Here is a 25,964-nt window from a genome sequence, read left to right as displayed (position 1 = left end):
TCAAAAATAGGGAAGAGAATGACAACCTTGCCCTGACAACTCTCTGGCGGGACTAATCACCTTTTACTATCTTTCCAAGCTGTGCGCGAGCGCCGTGGCGCGGGCGGAGCTGGGCTTGTAACCTCCGCTCGGAGGTGCGGGGCGGGCCCCGACCCTCCCGGGCCCCAGAGCGGGAGTCCGGCCTGACAAAGCCGGGCGGGGCAAACTTGGCCCGGCCCCGCCCCGGGAGCGGAGCCGGGTTTCAGTCCCGTGGGCGGCGTGCGCGCTCTCCCCGGCGGCCGCGCAGGTGAGTGGGTCCCGGGGGGTGGGGCCCACGTGAGGCGGCGGCGGACGGGGAGGGGCCCGGCAGCCCCCCGGCAGGTGCGCGGGGTGGGGCAGCAGAGGCCCTGGGCCGCTGAGCGCGCGGCCGGGCCCGCGGCGCTGGCCGCTCAGCCCCGCCATAACCTGCGGCCGAGGCCGGACCGAGGCGCGGAATGAGGTGAGGGCCCCGGGGAGAGCGGGGCCTGCGCGTCAGGAGGGCCCCTCAGCAGCCCGCTTTCATTCAGGAGACAGGTGCGCGGCGAGGCGCGCCCGGCCCGCCGCGAAGGCGCCGCCCTTCCCGGGCGCGGGGATCCTCGGATCCCGACCTGCGCACGGACTTAGTTCCGGCCGCTTTGGGGCGTCATCTCGACGGACCGAGAATGGGTTTTCTGTCAGACGCGCAGTCCGAGCGCTGCCTGGGGTCGGCAGACCCGAAAACAGATTGGTGGGAGCGGACGCCGAGCGGTGTCCCTTGTCACTCACGCGTGGGTTAGGTTAAAACCCTCGGGGTTTTCCCGACTCCAGGAAGCCCCGAAACGTGTCGTGGGCCCAGCAAAACTTTAAAGCTCGCTAAAGCGATGCCTCTGGTTTTGTAAAGACGACCAAGTTCGGTTCCGGTGTCACTTTCTTGGGGAAACCATTTGTCCTCCCAGCGCTATGGCTTTCGGAGCTGTGTGTTCCAACAGCATGGAGCCCGAGTCCCGGGGCTCGTCCAGAACAAAGACTGGATCTGCGGGGGCTCTCAGTGACCCCCTGAAAGATTCGTGAGGGGTAGCCAGGTAACCACCGTGTGGTCGAGGACCGCGGACCACTGCCTTCCAAAATCACGTATTTTGTTATTCCGTGATTCTCCGCATTTACTTTTTGCTTTTTATTTAAAAATTATTTTTATGAGGTAAACATTGATAAGGTGTTCTAATAATTCAAATGAGCCACTTTACACAGGTGAAGATGAAGTAAATCCGCTACAGTGAAGCACACTTTTTCACCTGGGTGTTAAATTAAGCAATGGGATAGCCTTTAAATGCATATATATCAAAGATACAGAATTATGTAAAACTTGCTGAAGTTATTTCTGTGCTTTTGCTTCTACTTTTCTTAGGAAAATGTATTTCAGAACTCTAGTAGTACCGTGCATTTCTAGAATTTAAATGTTTTTAGACACAGGAGCGCCTGCGTGACTGTCGGTTAAGCGTCTGCCTTCGGTTCGGGTCATGATCCCAGGATCCTGGGATTGAGGGAACCTGCTTCTGCCTCTCCCTCTGCCTTCGTCTTCCCCTGTGTGTGTGCTGTGTGTGTCTCTCCCTGGCAAGTAAATAAATAAAATCTCTTTAAAAATGAGATAAATGTTTTTAGACACATGAGATAAATGGCAGAGACAAAAATAACTGCGAATTGCTGTCATTTATAGAGCTCCTGCTTTGCATTGGGCACCATGCTGGAACTAGCACAGTTAATTCTCTAAAATTGGAGTACCCCATTAGAAGACCCAGAAATTTAGAACTCTTTCCATTTTCACCCATTCCGTGGGTGACAGGATCTAGTCTATGGTAGTACTTACCCTTCTGTGTGTACACTGCCTACTGGACATCTCCACCGGGATTTCTGATGGGTATCTCAAACTCTTCAGGCTGCTTGTCCCCAGGGCTGTCTCCAGTTTGGAGGGGTGGAGAAATGTTGCATACGAAATGATCTGATGTCTGAGATTTGCTTCATAGTAATCTGTTGGCTGAAGGAATAAACAGGAGGGATAGATGAAACAGGGTTGGTCATAAAATGATCATTATTGAGTTGATTGATGGATACATAGGGTTCATGATACTATTTTCACTTTTTATTATGTTTGAAATTTTCTGTAATACAAAAATTTTAATGCCCTGTATTAAAAAATCTGACTTCTTTGTATCTCCATTGCTACCAACATGGTCCATTGGATTCAGTCACTGGCCTCTTAGCCATTCTCCCTGTTTTCTCCCTTGTCTCCTGGAGTGTACTCTGGACAAACCATCCAGAGTGATCCTATTAAAGCACATCAGATCCAGTCACTGCTCTACTCAGAATGCTCCCTTGTCTTCCCATCTCACTCCCAGTAAAAGCCCAAATCCTTTCCAATAGTTCCCAAGGCCCTAGCGATTCAGACAGACTTAATTCTGCTGCTTACCCTCTCACTCACTCTGCTGCTGCCCCACTGGCCTCCACGACTTAATAGTTCCTGAATTTGCCAGGCACTCCTGCCTCAAGGCTTTTGCACTAGCTGTTCCATCTGCCTGGACCTCTTCCCCTGATACCTGTCTGGCTTCCTCCTTCACCTCCTTCATTTCTATATTCAGATGTCACATTCTCAATGAAAACTTCCCAGCTCATTCTATTTAAAATTGTAACACCTTGCCGGCAAAGTGCTCCTTATCACCATTCTTAACTTTGTTCTTTAGCATCTGATATATTTTACTTCCCTTATCTATCATCTGTAATCGCCCCCCGTGGAGACTTAAGTTCCATGAATGCAGGGATTTCAGTTGGTTTTGTTCACTGATACACTTTTAGCATGCCTGGTGCATAGCAGATGTTTGGTGAGTATTTGTTGAACAATAGGTCTCCATTTTACAAAATGAAATAAAACATAGCCTTCGGGGGGCACCTGGGTGGTTCAGTCAGTTACGCATCTGACTCAGGTCATGATCTCAGGGTCAGAAGATCGAGCCCCACATCAGGCTCTGCACTGGTCATGGATCCTGCTCAAGATTCTCTCTCTCCCTCTGTTCTCTCTCTCAATTCAAAACAAAACAAAAACCAAAGCCTGAGGAATTTCTAAGTGGTTCAACACCACAAAGGTGAGATTCTCCCTTCATAGTGCCAAGTACAGTGCTCTATGCCCAGTGAGTTTTCGGTAAGTACTTGCTCATGAGCAGTGTTGAGGGAGAAATTCATTGTGCCTCAAACCTAGTAGTTACATTAGCAAATAGTGTCCTTCTTAGTGTATACAAGTCCAGGTCACTGATTTCATGAAGGAAATCAGTTCTAGTAAAAGTGCTTTTTCTCTGCTTCATTTTTTAGGTGGATCAAACACCCTCTGCAATACTGTCTGAGTGTTGTTATGGCAACAGCAGATCGCCTTTAGGTGGCCACCCTGGAAAGAGTGCTACACATGATATTCGTTGTGGTTCTGTGTTGTACTTTTGGGGGAATCTTAACCTTCAGTGATTTTTTTTTCTCTGAGAATTCAATTTTTAAATCGAGTATCAAGTATTAATATTTTAGAGTGGAAGAAGCAACTCCCCTAAACTGACTTCCCTGATTTGAGAAAAAAAGGGGCTCCTCAGTCCCTGTATTTAACAGACCGCTTCTCCCGGGCCATTCCAAAGCGGATTTGAGGTAATGAAAATGAGGAGTATTTGCTGACGCATCAAACTTTGGTATGCTCAGCTATTAAATATCTTGACTTAGGTGTTGGAGGAAAGGATTCTACTTGAGATGTGTTAGTATCCTGTACTATTAAAATTTAGCTTTGTTGTTTATCGGGCTCATAAATAAATTAGACTTACAAGTGTTTTAATTCAGAACTAAGATTTTAACCTTAATTGCCCTTAAAATCATATAGAATGATGATGCTATCCCTGGCTAATATGCTGTATATGTTTAAAATATTTATATTATCATTTTTACATACCATGATAATTAGGCACGATCATATTGGTTTCCTAAATATGATTATCTGCCATTAAGTGAATAAGATCGGCATTAGTGAAAGAATCAATAACTAGGCATAAGCAATAACTTTGATCTTGGCCACAGGTGTAAAAGTCACAAATGTCGTCAAATGATGGAAGATCCAGGAATCGGGACAGGCACTATGATGAAGTCCCGAGGGACTCACCCTATCAAGATGGCACCATAGGAACCCTCCAGACTCTTCGCAGCAGTGAGCTGGCTGTGAGTGCTGATCCCTTGCCACCACCCCCTCTCCCGTTACAGCCACCATTCGGCCCAGACTTCTACTCAAGTGACACAGAGGAACCGGCCATAGCACCAGATCTCAAACCCATAAGGCGCTTTGTTCCTGAGTCCTGGAAGAACTTCTTCAGAGGGAAGAAAAAGGACCCGGAATGGGATAAGCCGGTGTCTGACATCAGATACATCTCGGATGGAGTGGAATGTTCACCTCCAGCCTCTCCAGCAAGACCAAACCACCATTCGCCCCCCAACTCTTACAAAGATCCTTGCGGAGGGTCCGAAGGAACGTTTAATTCCCCGAAAGAGTCTGAGGCAATGTTTCCCCAGGATCCCTATGGTTCAGTAGGCCGACACACGCAGACAGCCCGAACGTATAGCGAGAAGGTGGAAGAGTATAACCTGAGGTATTCCTACATGAAGTCGTGGGCAGGCCTGCTGCGGATTCTGGGCGTGGTGGAGCTGCTTTTGGGAGCTGGCGTCTTTGCTTGTGTCACAGCTTACATTTACAAGGACAGCGAGTGGTACAACCTGTTTGGATATTCACAGCCCTATGGCATGGGGGGCATCGGTGGCCTGGGCAGCACGTATGGGGGCTATTACTACAGTGGCCCCAAAACCCCTTTCATACTCGTGGTTGCTGGATTAGCTTGGATCGCCACCGTCATTATTCTGGTTCTCGGCATGTCCATGTATTATCGGACCATTCTCTTGGATTCTAATTGGTGGCCTCTAACTGAATTTGGAATTAACGTTGCCTTGTTTATTTTGTACATGGCTGCCGCCATAGTCTACGTGAATGATACCAACCGAGGTGGACTCTGCTACTACCCGTTATTTAATACACCGATGAATGCACTGTTCTGCCGCGTGGAAGGAGGACAGATAGCGGCAATGATCTTCCTGTTTGTCACCATGATTGTTTATCTCATTAGTGCCTTGGTGTGCCTAAAGCTGTGGAGGCACGAGGCAGCTCGGAGACATAGGGAGTACATGGAACAACAGGAGGTAAGGAATTTCACTGTCCTTCATTCATTCTTTAATTTTTCCTCCTGTTATTTTCTCCCTTGTTAAATATGTATGTTTGTCAAAACAAAGATTTTTATAAAAGCCATTTTTTTTTTTAATGATCTGAAACTCGAAAGTCCGAGCTCAGTATCCGACCTGCTTTTGGTGGCATAACCCACTGTGGTGTGTCACCGACGTGTAACACAGTGTGTAGTTCGTTGGCTGCACTATGTCTGTGATGCTTAAGGCGAAAACACAGCTACTAAATTTTTGCAATTTTTGCAACAAAGAATAATGCCATTTTCAGTACAATAAATGTCTCCTCATTAAAGTAAGTTTGAGAATGGGGTTGATTCTTTAGTGTGGTAAAGCTTAATAAAAAACATTTGTTGGCTATAGGAGGAAAGTGCTCATTTATATGTTACGATCAGTGGCGCTTTCTTCCAGTAACTTAAATAAAATCAAATAAGAGCACAGTGAACCACGTTTGGTTTTTTTTTTTAAGTATTGAGGAGCTGAGTTGTAATGAACATACTCTGAAAACTTGCCCAGGCATTTTGATGTTTCATTCTTATTTTGGGGAGATGAATGTTCCCAAATTAGAATAGGAGCCTGGCACTTGTTCTTATTTCTAGGATTTAACTAACTAAATATAAGAAGAAGGAGAAGAAGGAAAATTATTAATAATAATAATGATACCTGGAGGATAAGATTATATAAAAGCCATATTTAAAATTATTTTACTTGAACAGTAGCAAAAATGTTAGACTATGTTCCTTTATCTTCATTATACCCTGAAATAAGTTAATGTTTTGTTTTCTTCTAAGGAGGAGTGTGTAGTAGAATTTCCTATGCTGCCAACGTCTTAATTTTTTCTTAATTTTGAGTCAACTTATTATGCATTTTTCTTTTCCCACTTTCCAAAGGTTTCCTAGATACTATATAATTGCAAATACTATGTATGTGGGCAAAACTGTAGATAAAAATGAAATCCTGCCCTATTTACTCAGTAACCTATTTACTCACCTGTATATTTCGTGTTTAATCTTTCGCAGGAATCTTATACATAACAAAAAAAAAAAAAACCCACTAATTTTGTAACAGGTACCGTATGTGTTATACAAAGGACTTTAACATGTTTCACTGTGATCCATACTCTCTCATCACAAAATACATTAATCTTACTAGAACTCCACATAGATTCAAGTTATTTCTAAAAATCTATCTCAGCACATTAAGCATATGTCTCCAATTTAAGCATCTGTGTGTACAAAATAATTTCAAATTCTAAACAGTGTGAAGTACAGAGAGTGAAACACACACTTCATCATGATTTTATGTAAGTCTAGTAACAACAGACTTCTTAATGTCATTTCAAAATTCTACATGAGAATGACTATCATTATCAACATAATACATTAATTTCTTTCTCCTTTCTCAGAACTTGTTCCTTTAAGACTTTTCCCCCTAAAGGTTTTATTTATTTATTTATTTGAGAGAGAGAGAGTGCATGAGCGGGGAGGATAGGGAGAAGCAGTCTCCCCATGAGCGGGGAGCCTGACTCAGGGATCCCAGAACCCTGGGATCATGACCTGAGCCGAAGACAGAAGCTTAACAGACTGAGCCACTCGCGCGCCCTCCATAAGACTTTTTATAATGCTTGATTAGGCTTGAATTAGCTCTCATGTCGGAGGTTGTGCCCGTTTTTTATGTCACTGTAACTTCTTAAACGTTAGAGGCTATGATGGCCTTTGGTTTTTTTTCTATTTCTTTTACAACTATAACTGTTCTAAATTACTTAATTGCAAAGGTAATGGGAGCCAAGAATAAATAAAATCTCTAGGTAATTCAAAGCCATCTACCTAATAGTCTCTCTCATGTCTGTACCTCCAACTCTGCTGTGTGCTCCTGACTGGCAGGAGTTAGGGTTAACCCAGCTCCTCCGCCAGCCCACGGAAAGTCCCCAGATGAGAAGGAGGGACATCTGTCAAGTAGAGAATCAACATCTGTGAAACCAGATTGGGCTATAAATGCATATGGATGAAAATATTCACAAAGTAGCCTCGTACCCCTCTGAAAAATCATTTTAACTCTTTTTCGTTCTAGATAAGTGAGCCATCATTGCCATCCAAAAGGAAAATGGTGAGAATAAAATTCACATTGTATTTTATGTCTAGATTGTTACTTTCTCTTCTCTCTGTTTACCTACAGAGTAGATCATCTGTCTGTGAAAGTGTATCTATTACATTGAGTTCCTAACTGAACATCCAGTTCAACTTTCAGCTTTTTTCTCATAATGAAAAGATCAGATTAGACGTGCACATGGTGTATGTTGGGCAAAACTATAAGTTCTGTAGTTTATAGCTTCTTTTCATTTTGTTAGTTAAAAGATTATGCAAGTGAACAGCTGGTTCTCCTTATGTTTAAAATTAAATTTAAAAATTTAATTTAACTAAAAAAATAAAAATGTTTTAAGTCAAGGGGATTCTCTCAAACTTTCCTTAGTCTTTTTAAAGTTCTTTGCTGTTCTTTTCTGTCCTTCTGACCTTGCTTTCAGATGCTAAATTTTGTTGTGGCAGGAAGAAAATTCCTATTCCAGAATTGATTAACATCATGGCAGTAGTCAAGGTATTTACCTTTCCATGCCTTGATTTCTTTGTCTGTAAAATTGGACTGATAATAATTGATTCCTAAAAAAAATAAAAATGAAAATAAATTTTAAAAAATCTTAAAAATAATTGATTCCTACCTCATGTATTTGACAAGAGGATTAAATGAGATGCTGTTATTATAATTATTTACATATATGTAAAAACCTAATATATTTTAATAATCATAATTTTACCACATTGAAAAGTCCTTTTTTAAAGATATTGGTCGTTATTTCTAAGCAAGAAGTTGAGAATCCAACTTTTGGATTTGTTTCTTTGAAAAGGGGGTGTATTTATTTGGTTCAAAATTCAAAGGGTCTCTAATACAAAGTTTTCTCTCACACCTCATGCCTCAGCTTCCTAGCTCTCCCACTTGGAAGGAACCATTGTTATCAGTACCTTGTGTTTCCTTTCAGATGTGTGTTTATATTATCAGTATATGTAATGTATATGTATACATACACACACACACACCCCCTTTCACACAAATGCTGGCATACCATGCACACCGTTACGTCCCTTATTTTTTTCTCTTAACAATACATTTCTAAGGTATTTACTTATTAGTACGTAAAGAACTTCTGCGTTCTCTTTTTATAGCTATATAGTATTGCATTGTATGAATGTACGTGTTTATTTTGATTGCCAAATTGCTGGATAGGAGTTTTACCAACTTCCACTGCCAGGAGCACCATAGGCTTCCTCACACCTTGACCAACACAGTGTTAGGAAAATTGTTGACATCTGTCAATCTGATAGGTGAAAAATGATATCTAAGGTAGTTATAATTTGCATTTTTCTTATAAAGAGTGAAATTGAGCATTTTCACGGATTATGTTTGCTTTTCCTTCCCTTTTAACTGTTTGTATCCTGTCTACTTTTTAATTGAGTTGCTAATTTATACAAGTCCTTTAAGTGCATGCATTTTGAAAATACCTTTTATAGGTTTTTTTTCTGAACTTTATTCTCTATAACACAAATACAATATGAAAATTTTTTGTTCACGGTAAAGTAAGGGATTTATGAAGTGGACAAATGATACTTTGTCCAAGGGATTATGATTAATACATCAGTGTCTTCATTCATTCATTGAACAAACATGTCCCAGTAAGATTGTGGGCTAGTGATAGGACTACTACGAGGTACACCATCTCCATTTCCCAGGGGCTTACAAATCCAGTGAAAAAGAAAACACCAAAATGTTAATAGAGTGTGTGTATGTGTGAAAGAGAGAGTAAGCAAGAACTATAAAACTGAACTTGCTTAAAGATTTGTGTTTCTCAAAAAAAAAAAGAGAGAGAGGGAGAGTGAGATTTGTGTTCTCTGCTATCTCCTGGGGAAATCAATTTATTTACGATAATGTCTCAAATTCAGCATTGTTAATTGGTCAAAGCAATTGAGATCTGTAATTAGCCACAGTTTTTAATGGGTCAGTTGCCTTAAATTACTTCTGACATGTCTGTTAAGTCATCTGAATTGCGGTTTGCAGTTGAGCCTTGCCAGGATCCATAAATCTTTAGAAATCATGAGATACTTGAGCAGCCCTGACCAACCAGGCATGGGATAAATGAGGCTGGGATCGTTGGTCTACAGATTATCGAAGTTCCTCGCTCACAAGGCAGCACGGACCTAGTGCTACAAACCTATGCACTTGAAACGTTGTTCATAGAACTAGCGTGGTATGACTGTGTGCCTGTGGCTTTTTATTTGCTTTTATTGTACTTTGTTTTAACTTCCTAATTCCCTTGTGCTTTGGTTTTAAATATTTATTTATTATTGCTTTCAGGATGTGCATTTCAGTTAGACTTGTTAACTCAGTGGTACTTAACGTCAGAGTGAGTGAAATGAACGTTCCCTTTTAAACTGTTCTATAGATAGATGGATAGATAGATAGTAGTTGCCTTCAGGAGGGCCACTGCCTAACTGTGGGAAGACAGGGGTAGAGGGAGACTTACTTGTTATCATATACCCTATTAGACTTTTGAATCATGTGTATATATTACCTATTCAAAATTTTTAAAGTTTTTAACAAATTAAATTAATAAATAATTACTTCGAATAAATTTGACATAAGCAATGTAGAGCTGATATTTAAATAATTAATAACACTGGCCCTTTGTCTGAGATTTAAGTGCAGCTTCCCTAACTTAACCTATGGTCTGCCTTTCAGTGTTAGTGACCTTGACCAGATAAAGGGAGTACTCTTCCCAGTTAGGAGTCATGAGAGTGGTTTGGCCAGATCATTGTTAATACTCTCATTCCAGATTGCCAGTATTGCCTTAACCCTTTCGTAAATCCTACTCCCTCAGAGGGACTGACTGGGAAGCTCGTGAACCCCACCCTGGCCAGGGATGACCATCATGAGTGCATTGCAGCCCGGTGAGAGTCCTAAAATAACACTCACTGCGTGGAAAATATCAAGTTTAAAAGGATTTTAGGAGATGGATCAGGATTACACAGCCTATGTATAATGGAAAAGGGGTCTAGAAATTATATTATATATATTACATTTAAGGAAATTCACTTTCTAAAAGTTGACAGTCTTGTGAACAAGTGATAGCATAATCTGATTTCAGGGTTAGCAAGTCAGAGTGCTAGCATTAGGAAGTATGTTTCAGATCATCCTCAGGGCCTTAAGAATCTATTTGCTTTGTGGGGGTTAATGGTGGTGTGCACTTTGCAGATGTTGATTGTTCAGCAACAAGCTGGACAGGACTATCTCTCAGGCCTGTAGTGTGGCAGTGAAGTGGCAATGGTGGTCATTCTTTTCCACTGTGCAATTTATGGGTTTCCTCATCAGTCCCTTTGAAGTAATGGGATTTGCCAATGGGGTTAAGTGCAGAGTAGAGTCAACCCAAAAGGCCTGGCTGAATTGGGGAAGTTGTCCCAAATGCTAGGGTGGTCAGCGTCATTGGTGAGAATGTGGCTGAAGCAGACTCCACAGATAGGACAGGATTTGGGAAATCAGCCAGCAAGTGCTAGGGTACCTCTTTCAGGCTGCCCTGGAAGGCTGGTACAGGCATGTCCAGGGTGTGTTGCAGGGTCCTGGCTCCTGAGAGGTCCTGGAATAGTCAGGAATAATCTTAGTGGAGTTAGAACCCCATTCCTAGGGCTCCTTTGAAAATCATACCAGTCCTGTTAACTTAACACTCTTTGAAGATACAGGACCTGAATGCAAAGGGAACCCTTTCACAGGGCTCTTTCCCTGGGAAGTGAATCACAGTGGATCAACATTTAGGTATATTCTAGAGGCAGACCTCTGGGAGGGAATCTCGTGACTTAATTGGGGAATTTCTATTGGACTTACCTACTAGGAACCTTGTAGAAAAGGTTGGATCTCCAATTTCTCATGGATTTTTCACCTGCTTCCTTCCTGGTTCTTAGTAGGGAAGAACTGGCAGGCTACACAGGAGAGGCAGTGTAGTATGATGAAGACAAAGTAAAATTTGGAATCAGGCAGATCTGAATTTGATTACTACTAGCTCTGTGATTCTGAGGAAGTTACTTACCCTCTCTGAACTAAAGTTCCTGTCCCTCATTTGGAACTGTTTACTGGCCTGTAACTTATTTTGTATCTTAACAAATACACTTTTTGAAGAGCAAATAAGATCATTTTTAAAAAGAAATATACAGACATAAAGTAAGATCAAACAGAGACAGAAACAAATTCTAATTAATCCCTAAGTGCTGGACATATTTTTTTCCAAGTAGAAAAGTCAGCATCTAATCTGAGCATTGAAGGTGGTGGTGTGGGTTTGGGATCGGGGCCCCTGCATTAGTGCATGGTGTGCTCAGAGGGAGAGAGACTCAGCATTTGGACAAATGCACACTGTTTCTAACTTGGCAACATATTCAGTCCCTTTTCATCTAGGGCATTTTCTTAATTGAAATTAGTTGGCACACAGTGTTACATTAGTTTCAGGTGTACAACATAGTGATTCGACTTCTTTATATGTCATGTTGTGCTCACCACAAGTGTAGATGCCATCTGTCACCAAACAACACTATTACATTGACTGTATTCCTTATGCTGTGCCTTTCATCCCCTTAATTTGAATAAGTTAACTGGAAGGGGCCTCCCATTCCCCTTCACCCAATATGTCTATCCTCCACCCTCCTCATCAGTGCATTGTTTAATTTGAAAAGCTTAGTAATTATAACCATAGCATTACTTACCCCCGTTGCTTAATTACTTTCTCTTGCCTTGCAGTAAAGCTTTTCTGATATTTGCTGATGGGACTCGTTTTTTGCTAGAAGGAAAGAAAGTTCCTATGAAATCTGGGGCCGTGTGTTTGTAGTCAGGAATACTGTTTGAGAGTGGTGTGTCCCAGGGCTGGAGCCCTACGCATCCTTCTAATAAGAGCCTAAAGAGGTTTTGATTCTTTGTCTTATGCGTACTTTCAGGTTTTTTTTTTTTTTTTCTCAATAAGGTTTTCTGAATTGATGATCAGTGAGGTTCACCCAAGTACAGCGGAAGAAAATGTTAAGAGCATAAAAACAGAAAAATTTAAAGCAGATGAAATAGGCTCTGTGAAAATATTCTGACTTCTTAAAGCTCCTTTTTAAATTAAAAAGTGAATCTTGGAATGAGGGATGGGCAAGTAAGGGAAATGAACAGTTCCTGCTTGAAAAACTGTACCTAGGGAAACAAATTCTCCCTGGGCAGAATTTATGATTATGACCCGGAAACCTGAACTGGACACCATGGGCTGCTGCTAAGCTCTGAAGGGTCAGCATACTCCATCGCAGGTCCCCAGCCAGCTGCGTGGCAAATAGATTGTTAAATATTTAGAAGCTAAGGAGGGATGCCATGAAATAGAAAGCCTTTTATCAAGGCCAAAAAAGGTTTCCCTCATTTTATTTTATTTTAAGATTTTATTTATTTATTTGAAGAGAGAGAGCATGAGCGGGGGTGGGGGGGGTTGAGGTGGGGGGCAGGGGAGAGAGAAGCAGGCTCCCCACTGAGCGGCGATCTATACCAGGACCCAGAGACCATGACCTGAGCCAAAGGCAGACACTTAACTGACTGGCCCGCCCAGGCGTCCCTGTTCCCCTCTTTTTAATCCCGTAATTCATTATCAAGATCAAACAGGTAAGAATTCATTAGTTTGAAGAAATGGCATCTTAAAAAGTAGAGACAAAGAAGAAGAATACTGGGGCGCCTGGGTGGCACTGCGGTTAAGCGTCTGCCTTCGGCTCAGGGCGTGATCCCGGCGTTCTGGGATGGAGCCCCACATCAGGCTCCTCCGCTATGAGCCTGCTTCTTCCTCTCCCACTCCCCCTGCTTGTGTTCCCTCTCTCGCTGGCTGTCTCTATCTCTGTTGAATAAATAAATAAAATCTTTAAAAAAAAAAAAAAAAGAAGAAGAAGAAGAATACTAACCTTGGAAGGTGTTCCCTGAAGTACTCCTGTGTAATCTCCTTTCCTCGGGATTTCCTGCACCTCACTTGCATTCTTGCTGTCTGGGACCCAGTGGCCTGGTGTGCCTCCTGCACTGAGTCTATCTGGTACCCCCGTGGGCGCGCGTCTCCTCTGCATAACCCTGTCCCAGGGCTGGTTAGCTGACCTCGCCGCCGTCTAATGTGTGGGCTGTGCTGTTTGGGGAGTTAAAAGCTGGTGGTTTTTAGGATGAGCTCATCTGAAGCCAAACGTCAGAGGCAGCCTCGGAGGTAGGGAAATCAGGAAACAAAAGGATTTTAAAGCCATGCCTGGCAAGGTAGAGAGCAAAGTTTTAAAATGTGTTGTAGTTTGTTTTCAGCCAAGTGGGAACCCTCCCAAGCTGCTCTCTGTTTAGTTCAGGAAGTTTAATTCAACAAGCGAGTGCTGAAGTCCCAAGGGGCCAGTGGAGGGGGGCTTACTGCTAGGGAGCTCCCAGAATTGCAGGGCACTTTAGGATTGAACAGTATGCATTTAAGTAAACCTTCCTCATGTTATTCATTTAAAGCATCGATAAGCTGAAAAGTTCTGTTGTTTTTTGGTTTGTTTGTTTTTTGAGAGAGAGCACAAGCAGGGGAGATGGGCAGAGGCAGAGGGAGAAGCAGACTCTCCGCTGAGCAGGGAGCCTGATGTGGGGCTTGATCCCAGGACCCTGGGATCATGACCTGAGCCAAAGACAGATGCTTAACCGACTGAGCCACACAGGCACCCCCTATTTGTTTAAGTAGGCTCCATGCCCAGCGTGGAGCCCAAGCCAGGACTCAAAGTCATAACCCCTGAGATCAAGACCTGAGCTGTGATCAGGAGTCAGACATTTAATGGACTGAGCCACCCAGATGCCCCCAAAAGTTCCGGGTTTTAATTGTGGCTTTTCCACTTCCCAGCTGTGAGGCCCTAGAAAATTTACTTAACCTCTCTGAACCTTGCTGCCGTGTAAAACAGAAACCCCTCTCCTGGCATCCGCCAGCCTCACCAGTGTGGTCGGTGTTCTGGACACTGCCTGTTGGGGCTCCTGAACAGTCTTCCCCCAAAGCTGCACATCCATGTGAGCCTGCCCATTCCAGAGTGGGTTCCTCTGGGCATTGACACTCCTGCTTCCTGTGTGTCAGTATTTTAGAGCTTAGAGGCCTGTGCCCCACTACTGCCCCTCTGGGCCATTTCATCTTGTGGTACTTCTCCTCTTTTGAATGTACCGTTTTTTGCTGAAAAGACCTCTAAGAACTTTCCAGTTGAGAAACCAGGGTGACTTAAACAAGGAAACCACAGGTTCAGGACTCTTGGACAATGGAAAGGCCTCCACCGCCTTTCCTCTGGGTTTGCTTGCTTTCCTTTTCAGGTAATGAAAACAATGTAACTTGTCTCCTTTTCTGACCTACTCCCTACTTGGGGTTGATTCATCTCAAGGTCCCTGTGACATTTTTTTCTCTTTCCATTTAAGTAGCCTTGTTCCGAGGGTGCCTGGGTGGCTCAGTTGTTAAGCATCTGCCTTCAGCCCAGGGCCTGATCCCAGGGTCCTGGGATCGAGCCCCACATCAGGCTCCTCCGCTGGGAGCCTGCTTCTCCCTCCCCCACTCCCCCTGCTTGTGTTCCCTCTCTCGCTGGATGTCTTTCTCTCTGTCAAATAAATAAATAAAATCTTAAAAAATAAATAAATAAGTAGCCTTGTTCCATTTTTTCCCCGAATTTCTTATTTTGAACTACATTTTATGTTCTTTTTTTTTTTTTTAAGATTTTATTTATTTATTTATTTATTTGAGAGAGAGAGCGATCACAGCTGGGGAAGGGGCAGAGGGAGAAGATATGGGACTCGATTCCAGGACCCTGGGATCATGACCTGAGCCTAAGGCAGATGCTTAACTGACTGAGCCACCAGGTGCCCTACATCTTGTATTCTTTTATAGCTAGTTAGGGTATATAAATCCTAAATAAAGTACTCGAGACCCCACATTTAACATTTCGTCATCCACGCTTGACGTACACATGATTGTGTTACCTGGCATGTAGTCCTGTACCTCAGTGTGGTTCCCCTTAGCTATTACAAAGTCATTCAGAACAACTTTGTGAGTATTAAACCCGTAATTCTCAAGTGAAATGTTAATGGCTGCTCTACTTTTCTTCCTCCTGCTTCTCCCCGTTTTCTTCTAAGATAAATTCATGGGTTTTTTTCCCCCTCTGCCTCTGTTTACAAACAAATCCTCTTTTTCTCCCAAACTGTAGTGTGATGTGGCCACCGGTGGTGACAGACTGAGAGAACAAGAAGTTAATTTCAAAGAATTGAGACCAACAAAAATGAAACCTGAACTTCTGAGTGGACACATCCCCGCAGGCCACATCCCTAAGCCTATCGTGATGCCCGACTATGTAGCGTGAGTGTCAGTTTAAATCCTTCTTCGAAGTAGAAACGGAGAGATCCCGTTTGGGCATTTCATTTTCCTATTTGTCTCCAAGTTCATGCTCTCTGCTTAAAAAATTTATATTTAAACAGTTGTTTGTTCTCAGAGAGGTAGTACATTAAATTGAAGATATGGCATGGTCAGTGAGGAATAAGCTAAGCTGATTTCCCATTCAGCCTGTTTACCTTTCTTTTCTTTTTTTTAAGATTTTTTTAATTTATCTGACAGGGAGAGAGAGAGAACACAAGTAGGCAGAGCAGAAGACAGAGGGAGAGGGAGAAGCAGACTCCCCACTGAGTAGGGAGCTTGACGTGGGGCTCTATCCCACGAGCTGAAGGCAGACACTTAACCGATTGAGCCACCCAGGCGCCCCCCATTCAGCCTGTTTTCATTGAAAAAGTTACAACGTTGGTTAATTTTTCCCTCAGAAAATACCCTGTGATTCAGACAGAAGATGAACGAGAGCGCTATAAAGCTGTGTTCCAAGACCAGTTTTCAGAGTACAAAGAGCTCTCTGCAGAAGTCCAGGCCGTCTTGCGGAAGTTTGATGAGCTGGATGCAGTGATGAGCAGATTGCCACGTTGTTCGGAAAACCAACAGGTCAGTGCCTGCAGCTGCCCAGGAGGAGCCCCGAGAAAGGGAGGATGAAATCCGACCTTCACGTACGTGCGGGCAAGCCGTAATCACCATGTGCATTTGCTGTCTGCGTCTGAGAAAGTCATTTGAGGTCTGCAAGGGCACTAGTCAGGATTACAGTTCACATTATACAGTTTAGTGTGTTTTGCCATCAATTATGAAACCATTATTAACAGTTATAAAACAATCATTTTATTTTCTTATTTAAGTAAAAAACAAATTTGCCTAAGATACATATTGAGTCCCTCAAGGTCCCAAAGGAGACTGATGTCACACTCAAACTAAGATGATCTGAAAAAGATTTATTCACAAAGGGTGGGCAGGGTGTAGGGGAGCAACTGGGGGTCATGCATTCTCCAGATTCTCCAGGGGTAAGTAACGGGCAAGCGGTTAGCACCCCAGGTCCAAAGAGCACAGTGTGTAAGGACAGAGAGTAGATCTGAGCTTCTGGGCACACAGCAGATAGATAACTGTGATGGTGACGGAGGGAGCTTACAGCAGTCACCTGGGACTCAGTCACTTTCTGTAATGTTCTGGAGTTTGTAGTGGTTATCGCATTTTAATATTTCTGAAATCAGGTTGCCTTGATAATCCGTGAAATTTTTAATCAGATGTACATTTTTTATTGAGACACAATTCACATACCATAAAATTCACCTTTTTAAATTGAACAATTCACAGGGTTTTAGTACATTCACAAAGGTGTATAACCATTACTACCCCCTAATTCCAGAACATTTCCATCACTCCAGAAAGAAACCCCATACCCATCAGCACGTATTCCCCATCCCTGCCCCTCCAACCACTGACAACTACTAATGTACTTTTGTCTCTGGATTTGCTTATTTTGAACATTTTACATAAATGGAATGATATAACACGTGGCCTTTCGTGTCTGGCTTTTCATAACATTTTTAAGGTTCCTTTATATTGTAGGTAGATTCAGTATTTCATTTCTTTTTGTGGTATTTATTCCTTTGTATGTATATACCACATCTTGTTTATCCATTTATCAACTGATGGACATTTCAGTTGTTTCCACTTTTTGGCTGTTATGAATAATGGGATGAACATTTGTCTGTGATATGCTAATGTTTTAAAAGACGATATATTCATCTAAGCTATTGTTTGTATAATTCAAATTTTTTTTAATAAAAATTTTTATTTATTTGACACACACACACACAGAGCACAAGCAGGGAGAACAGCAGGCAGAGGGAGAGGGAGAAGCAGGCTTTCCGCCAAGCGGGGTGCCTGATGCAGGGCTCAATTTCATGACCCTTGGATCATGACCTGAGCCAAAGGCAGATGCTTAACCAACTGAGCCACCCAGGCACCCCTGTAATTCAAATTTTTAAAACTCACGGCATTTTTAACAAATGTCAAGCAAGTTAATGTATGTATATAACATATATATATATTTATATGTGTATGTTACATATATGTATTCTTCTGAGAGCCATATTGACTGAGCATCTTTGTTTTGACTGCAGACTTATAAGTGTACATTTAAATCAGTTATAATTTTGAGCTCTCTAAGCCAAAATATCTAGAGTAGTATCATTTTCACACTCCTGGAGCAAAGGAATGGTGTTTTCTATGAGATGCCAGTACCAGGAAGCAGGAAAAATCCAGCAAATATTGCAGGTCAAGGGTCACTTAGTACCATTTGAAAGACAGGGTCCACGGGTCAAGAAGGATGCCCAAATTTATAGGCCCTTGAAGGAGTGCAGGAAGGATTGAGCAGGCCCCAGGAGACTGCGTTGGCACAGGCTGGGAAGAGCAAGCTGGTTCCAATCGTGCTGTGTAGTCTTTGAGCCTGGACCCAGAGGGCTTGGTTTATGGGCTTTGTGTGAATGGACAAGGGCTCGGCCATGTGGGTCTGCAGTTGAGGGTTGGGAGGGGCCTGTTATATAGGGCTGAGACTGGGTCCTCCCGTGATATTTCTGTACAGTATCAACAATAGTCATTTCCTGTGGTTTGTACACAGCATGGTAAGGAAGTAGCCAGGTGACAAGGCCACAGTTAGTCTCGGTGTCTCCTCAAGTCCCTCTCTAAAGTAAAAATATTCATTGTATCACAAAAGTGAACCTCTCATCGGCCACTGCTGAGCTTTGCTGTGGGCGGGAGCCTGAGGGAAGCCCATTCATTCCCTCACAGGTCCCCAGGGAGGTTTCCAAAGCCCAGTGGGCTGGTTTGGAGGGAGAGGTTCTCTCGCAGACCTGATTGTGTGCCCTTGAAAAATTAATCGCATGACTTTTTCTAAGTCTATAAAATAAGAATATTGCTCGAAATAATCTGTCCGGTCCTCACAGTCTTAAATTCCATTTCTCTGGCAGCCCCTAGGATAGTTTTTGCCGTTCTTATCTCTGCCCACATCTCCGTCACAGCACTGCTGGCCCCGGGCAGCTGGTTGACTCCCAGCCCAGGACCTCTTCAGACAGGTGACAACTGAATTAGCAGCGTCACCTCGATGCTGGCAAACAATCAAAGCACAGATGAAACTCATGCAAAAGGCACAAAAGAATTAAAATATGTTGCAAAAAGAATGTGGGTGGGTGATGAGAAATGTTCTCAGGGGAGGCTTTTAGAACTACAAACATTATTATCTTTTCTATTTTATTTATTAGGTCTTCAGTGTCTGACCACTCTAAAGCACAGGTTTTACATGGGTAAATTGCCCTGGTAATCCGTTCCCTTCGGATAGACTGTTGAGTCCATTAACAAATTTCATATTTATTGTAAATGTGTCTTAGAAGAAACCTCTTTAGTTATTTTTTCAAAGTCGAATAGTCTCAACCTCTTAATCCCAGTGTGTAATGTAGTTATTACGTACCAAGCCCTTTACAAGGATCATTTCAAATACGTGAAACTTCTCACGACTTTATGAGGTACCTGGGGTTACTGGTAAGAGAATGGAGTCCTGGGATAAACGGTTTGCCCAGGGCCAGACAGCTGGCATGCAGTGGCCCTGGGACTTGGTGATGGTTTCATGCAGGTGAGGGTGGGGGGGGGGGGCTTTCTCTCTTGTTCACCCCTAGATCCCAATGTGGCAGATAGTAAGCCCTCTAATCTTTGTCCAGTGAATCAAATTTTAGTGTGTGAATACTTTCATTATAGTCTTAGATAAAAATTATTTTCTGTTCTGATTCCCAGTGTACTTAGATATTCTTGAGATATGATTTGAGTAAATGCGGGTGTTTTAATTCAAGTATACAATATATTATTTTTAGGAACATGAGAGAATTGCAAGAATCCATGAAGAGTTTAAGAAAAAAAAGAATGTGAGTAAACCATTTTCTTCTTCAAAGTATATTCTTATGCAGGTACAGTGGTGACAGCTGACAGACCTTAGATTCTTTCAGCTAAAGTAGTTCTTTTTTAATATTTCTTCAGATGCTACTTACTAGAGAACAGGAGTGGCTCCTGAATGCCTTTTCTTCTCCTCTTTGTCCTGAACACATTCTGTTACATCCTGGTTTTTAGCAACCTAGAGAAATGAGCACCAATATAGAATTTTTCAATGACATTTCCTTCAAAAAAGTTATTTTACATTTTTCACTCCATCCTTCATTGCACAGATCAGTAGAGGCTGGAGAGAGCTTTTATTAATCTTTTCTGTCCTTACTATTTGCTCTTTGATATATTTTAAACTACCAAAGTTAAAGTTGTCTCAGTTCTCTGTATTTCCCACTCAATTTTGCTGTGAAACTGAAAGTATTCTAAAAAATAAAATCTACTTTAAAAGTGTAAAGAGCTGTTATTCTTTTTAGAAAGATTTTAAAATCTGTTGCAGGAGATCTGCTATGCAGCATCACTTTCTGGGTGATAATACGTTTCTGTGTTCTTCACTGAGGAAACTAGAGGTTAAAATATTGGTTGTGTTTCTTTTCCAGGATCCCACATTTCTGGAAAAAAAAGAACGCTGTGATTATCTGAAGAATAAACTTTCTCACATAAAGCAAAGAATTCAAGAATATGATAAAGTAATGAGTTGGAATGTACAAGGTCATTCTTAAACCTTATTTGAAACTACTTTTTTTATATTAAACTTAATATTTATTTACTGCCTTTTCCATGCTAGTCTGTGATAGAGAAGCACCTGCTTTCTGGATCGGCCTCTAGGTGGTTTAGCTGGTATGCCATGCTACGATAGTATGATTTCACTTCAAACATTTCAAGACAAATTGAAATTTACCAAGGACCTTTACTCAGAACGGAAGAAATGCTGTGTTCATCTGCGTACATTTTACATGTATCCTGCTAGAGGTGGAAGTAGCGTAGAATCGTATCCTCAGTGTGATGAGCACACAGGGTATCATTCTGGTGCTGCTTTTTCCTTTTTAACTCAGGCCGGCTCCTGGGGTTTCTCTAGGACACATTTCTCTTCCTAGCCGAGGTGTCCTGCCTTCTCGTGAAAGGGCTTTGACTCCAAAATCAACATTTTCAAGTCTTATGATCTCAGGCAAGTTGCTCAATCTCTCTGTGCCTGTTTTCTCATCCGTAAAAATGGAGCTAGCGATAGTGCCTGCCTCGTAGGGTTGTTATGAAGATGAAGTGACTGATGTTGGTGAAGCACTTGGAAGAGACCCTGGCACGTTATACGCAGTCCGTTAGCACATGCAATCCGTAGACGTGGTTATGACATGAACAAACTGCGAAGGAAAGGTTCTTAATGAGCACGCTCAACCAGTTGACCAGAAGGCCCACGTGTCTCATGGATTTCTTTTTTTGCGGTTAATAACTCTTACCACATGTAGCTTTAAGCAGATACTTCCCTGTGGTTCTGTGCCCGTTGGGGTCCACCGCACCCCTCCTATCGTGAATCGCTGTCACTGTGCACAGAGGTCCACCCCCCACAGCCCAGCCCTTCCCATACACATCCAGTGCAAGGATTGTGTGACCACTGTTGCCTCTTCTGCCCTCTTGGGTAAGGCCCCACGATCCTACATTTACTTAGAATCTCCTTTTGATTTATTGTGATGCTTCATCTTCCCAACCATTATCTTGGCTGTGGGGCCTTACCCAAGGAGATGTGATTTATTTTTATTAGTATGAGCAATGGGCCACCTAAAAGAATGTCTTTAAAAAATCATTGCTCTTGGATGCCATTCAGCAGCGTCTATCTTGTGGCAATTTTCCTAGGTGCGGAAGTACACCAGAGCTGCCATTCGAACAATTAATGTTGAGAGAATTTTCTAAAGCAATGAAACCAAAGAAAAGCATGTCGAAAAGCAGAGGCTAAAAAAGCACTGGATACTGAACAGACTTCCTAGTTTTTCTTTATCTTCGAAATCTTATTTAGTGTTTATTGTTAATATTTTAATGTTGTGGCTCCCAGAGTATGCTTAACACCCTAAGTGTCTTAAGAGGTGACACCTAGGGAAATCTGAGGCTCCTCTCGAAGTCCCCTTAACTGGAATAGCTTCACTTTCTGTTTTACATATTAGGGCCCCATGTTAACATTTTACTTAAGAAGCATACCAATGCTTTAAAAAAAAAGAGGAAAAAAAAACCATGAAATAATGCCATTTTGATAGATTGTAAGGAGTTAGATTCATAGTGAAATGCAGTGTTAAATTTAACTTTGTGAAACTTAATTTTCCTATAATTGTAAATGTTAATCTTTGAAAAGCAATGTTGTAACGCTAACTTTTTAAATTTTTTATGTCAATACCTAGACATATTAAAATTTCAACTACTTGTTTTTTTTTCTGTGTGCCCTTCGTTGTTTGTTTTTCCAGCATTCCTGTGTGGACTGGGCATGTTCTTGAAAATATTTTCCATTATCAGAAAACAAACTGGAAAGTCATTGAAAACCTGTAGGTCATGATGTTCAGGTGACAGTTTCCTCCTCCCCCGTTATTTGCAAAAATTCAAAGCCAAGGCCACTGTGTACCACAAGCCAAGTGGCTTACTACAACAGAAATCTATTGTTTCACGGTTCTGCAGGCAGAAGTCCGAAACCAAGGTGTCAGCAGAGCCAAGCTCTCTCTGAAACCAGTGGGGAATCCTTCCTAGCTTTTGGTGGTTTGCTGGCAACCTTTGACGTTCCTTGGCTTGTGTGTTTATCACCCCAAACCTCTCCTTCACATTGCCTTCTCCCTGTGTCTCAGGCTTCACTTGGCTGTCCTCTTATGACACCAGTCATATTGGATTATGGACCCACCCTCTCATCTATGACCTCATCTTAACTAATCACCCCTGCAAAGACCCTATTTCCAAATTACATCACATTCTTGATGTACCAGAGGTTAGATCTTTTTTTTGTCGGGGGGGGATACAATTCAACCCGTAACAGTCACTTCTAGCAAGTTGAGAGATCCAGAAGCAAAGATATTTCCCTGTACATGTTCCTTCTTCCAGATGACTTTAACATGTATCCTAATTCGAAACTTAATAGAATATGTCAATATATTTAAAACTTAGAAAGAAGAAAGTACATATTCTTCAGGCATGCATTTGCCCGTTATGTGCCGAATGCTTTCGTTAGCCAGATCCTGTTCTGGCATTGATACGGTAGTCCATGAAGCAGAGAACCTGAGGCTATTGTCCAAGGGGAGATCTGAGTAACAAGGCCAGGGTGTGGTGATGAAGTACACGTTTTGTTGTGTGCATTTCTAGAAATGGTTTGTGTATGGAACTTGATACTGAGATGCGTCAATGTTCAAAAGATAGGCAATATAGGAAAAATCTATAATTTTTTTCTGATTCTCATCTTTAAAAAATAAGAACTATTGTAGAAACATTTTTAAGAAAAAAAAAAAAACTAGTGAATATAAAAGCTTAGAAAATAAAAGTCCCACCCAACTGGCTCAGTCCGTAGAGCATGTGACTCTTCATCTTGGGATCGTGAGTTCAAGTCCCTCCCATGTTGGAGGTGGAGTACTTTAAAAATAAGTAAATAAGTAAATAAAAGTCCCACCACTATCAATTCCACTCCCTGGTGATATATAGTGTTTGGAACATATCCTTCCAATCTTTCTATGATACATATAATCATTTTTAAATTGTCTACTTTAATACTTTAAATGTGTTTTTAAAGAAGAGGATCTGAGAGGCCACACGAGCCTGTGACAGAGCAACTCTCCCGTACTAGAGAAGCTGGGAGTGGTCAGAAGGCAGGACGGATGGTGCAGCCCAGCAGACGGAGAAGGTGGACTTTTGAGCTCGCCACAACCAAGACTCCATTATTGGGTGATCTTGACCATTGAACCTCTCTGTAAGCATCAGCCTCCTTATCTGTGACATGATACTGCTACTCCCAGATGATCTGTTGTAAAATTTACAATGGAATGATGTGTGTAACATACCAGGGAGACGCTTGCTCAGTAAGTGGTGACTGGATATTCCAACTACACTTTTCGTTGAGTTAGATAATGAGTTGGCTATTTTAAAGGTACAATATCAAAATGACTATTTAGTAATAACAGTAGTAAAAGGCTTTTTCAGAAAGTATATAGGTGGTGCATTTATTGTAGAAAATTTAGAAAATGAAGGTAAGCTCATGCTTTTCCTCCCAAACACACACAAATAAAATTGCCCATAATTCTACCCCCCCCCCAACCCCAGAGATAGTCCCTGGAAGCATTTTGGAGCATATCCCTCCGTCCTCATCTTACTCAGGCATGTACTTCTAATACATAGATAAAGAAGAGCTTTGGTATTCACAAAATGTTTTTTTATTATATATATGTTGTGTTGGTTTTTTTTTAAGATTTTATTTATTTGACACAGAGGGAGAGAACACAAGCAGGGGGAAGGGCAGAGGGAGAGGGAGAAGCAGGCTCCCCGCTGAGCAGGGAGCTGGAATGGGGCTCCATCTCAGGACCCTGGGATCATGACCCGAGCCGAAGGCAGATGCTCAACCAACTGAGCCCCAGGTGTCCCTAGTTGTTCTAACTAAAACTAGATCATTTAATTTTTCTGAATTTAGAGTTTTTATGTTCTCTGTTTCATTTTAATGCAATTCAGTTACATAATTGTTTTAAAGTTATTTCCTTTTAAAGATTTTATTTATTTGAGAGAGAGAGAATGCGCACAGCAGGGGGCTGGAGGGCTGGGGAGGAAATGCAGAGGGAGAGGGAGAAGCAGGCTCCCCACTGAGCAGGGAGCCTGAGAAGGGACTCTCAATCCCAGGACCCCCGGATCATGACCTGAGCTTAAGGCAGATGCTTAACTGACTGAGCCACCCAGGCGCCCCTGTTTTAAAGTTATTGGTGTTCACATTATAAAAAGCAAGGAATGGGAGTTAAATCTAGGTCCAAGATATGTGGTCTTAGGCAAGTCTCTTAAATCTTCTGAGCAATGAGAGCATATGAGATTTAGAAAAATACCTGAAATCATATTGTAAACAAATTCTATATGAAAATGCTTACATTTAATTTTACATTTTTGGGGTGCCTGGATGGCTCGGTTGAGTGTCTGTCTTTGGCTCAGGTCATGATCTTGGGATCTGGGATCAAGCCCCATGTTGGGCTCCCTGTTCAATGGGGAGTCTACTCCTTCTCCCTCTGCTCCTCCCCCCACTTGTGCTCTGTCTCTCAAATAAATAAAATCTTTAAAAAAATAATAGAATAATTTTACATTATTGGTTCTGATAATGTAATCAATAAGAACTTTTCGTTAGCGGAAGTACAGTTCATTATTAATAACTTGACCTATTAATGAGTACATTTATCATATAATCAGGGTTTCTTTGAAAGTCTGTGTATTCTGGTGCAGCCTACTGTCTCCGCAATGGCTTTTGACACAGTCAAATAACATTTTCATTTCAACCAATGGACTTGACAAAGCCACAAGGTCAGCTGCAATGCAAAAGGAGGAAAGAGAAGAGAAGGCTGGAGAACAGGAGAGACTGTTTCCAACTAACAAGATGCAGATTTGGCACCTTATCTTTCTTCTTTATAAGGAGGAGGGGAAAGGCCACCAGACGGGAGAAGGTTATCATGCACCTCACCTCCAGGTATGTATTTAAAGACGTAATTCTGTTTGCTCTGGAATTTGTTTCATGGGTCCCTACCATTTAATTGCTTTGAAGAACCTATAGTTATTGCAAGATGTTGTACCCCTCCTAGGCATTCGCCAGGACAGTTTGAATTATAAGTAGCATACAAGGTTTCTCTTTTTACACCAAAGACCATTTTGTGCTACCAGTTAAAATTTTATATATATATATACACACACACACACACATAATATAATTATATGTAGTTATTTATTTATTTATTTATTTATTTATTTATTTATTTTAATATTTAAACATATAACGATGTTACATTAGTTTCAGGTATACAACATAGTGATTCAACAATTATAAACATTGTGGAAAGCTCTCCATGATCAGTGTAGTCACCACACAAAGTTATTACAATATTATTGACCACATTCCCTATGCTGTACTCTTAATCCCGGTGACTTATTTGTTTTATAATGAAGTGTGCATCTCTTAATCCCCTTCACTTACTTTGCCTATCTCCTCACCCCCCTCCCCTCAGGCAACCATGAGTTTATTTTCTATATTTATTAGTTTTTGTTGTTTGTTTGTTTTGTTTTTAGATTCCACATATGAGTGAAATTGTATGGTATTTGT

At 41.8% G+C, this 25,964-nt stretch overlaps 1 protein-coding gene across 5 annotated transcripts; it reads left to right on the top strand.

Annotated features, from left to right (window-relative positions):
* Positions 1 to 182: 182 nt before the first annotated feature.
* Positions 183 to 24,229, top strand: MARVELD2 (MARVEL domain containing 2). Of its 5 annotated transcripts, none has more exons than XM_045809834.2 (8): positions 183 to 286; positions 3,355 to 3,672; positions 4,093 to 5,256; positions 7,363 to 7,398; positions 15,561 to 15,709; positions 16,165 to 16,336; positions 19,606 to 19,656; positions 20,269 to 24,229. In XM_045809834.2, exons 3-8 carry the CDS (start codon positions 4,108 to 4,110, stop codon positions 20,389 to 20,391), a joined length of 1,680 nt encoding a protein of 559 aa, XP_045665790.1. In that variant the 5' UTR covers positions 183 to 286; positions 3,355 to 3,672; positions 4,093 to 4,107; the 3' UTR covers positions 20,392 to 24,229. The 5 variants fall into 5 exon arrangements, with proteins under 5 accessions (XP_045665790.1, XP_045665796.1, XP_045665797.1 ...); XM_045809837.2 differs by lacking the exon at positions 183 to 286 and adding an exon at positions 352 to 478; XM_045809840.2 differs by lacking the exon at positions 3,355 to 3,672 and having other exon boundaries at positions 214 to 286.
* The last annotated feature ends 1,735 nt before the right edge of the window (positions 24,230 to 25,964 follow it).

Source organism: Ursus americanus, chromosome 5, assembly GCF_024610735.1.
Source record: "Ursus americanus isolate L20-20 chromosome 5, mUrsAme1.1.p, whole genome shotgun sequence".
NCBI lineage: Eukaryota > Metazoa > Chordata > Mammalia > Carnivora > Ursidae > Ursus > Ursus americanus.
The sequence above is the reverse complement of the archived record's forward strand: the minus strand, read 5'-3'. Positions and strand labels throughout refer to the sequence as shown.

What these genes read in the sequence shown, in the direction of transcription:
- MARVELD2 (XM_045809834.2), top strand. Translation starts at nt 4,108, where the DNA reads ATGTCGTCAAATGATGGAAGATCCAGGAATCGGGACAGGCACTATGAT. An exon ending in AGTACATGGAACAACAGGAG is followed by an intron (nt 5,257 to 7,362) that starts GTAAGGAATTTC and finishes TTTTCGTTCTAG; the next exon opens with ATAAGTGAGCCATCATTGCC. An exon ending in GTGATGCCCGACTATGTAGC is followed by an intron (nt 15,710 to 16,164) that starts GTGAGTGTCAGT and finishes TTTTTCCCTCAG; the next exon opens with AAAATACCCTGTGATTCAGA.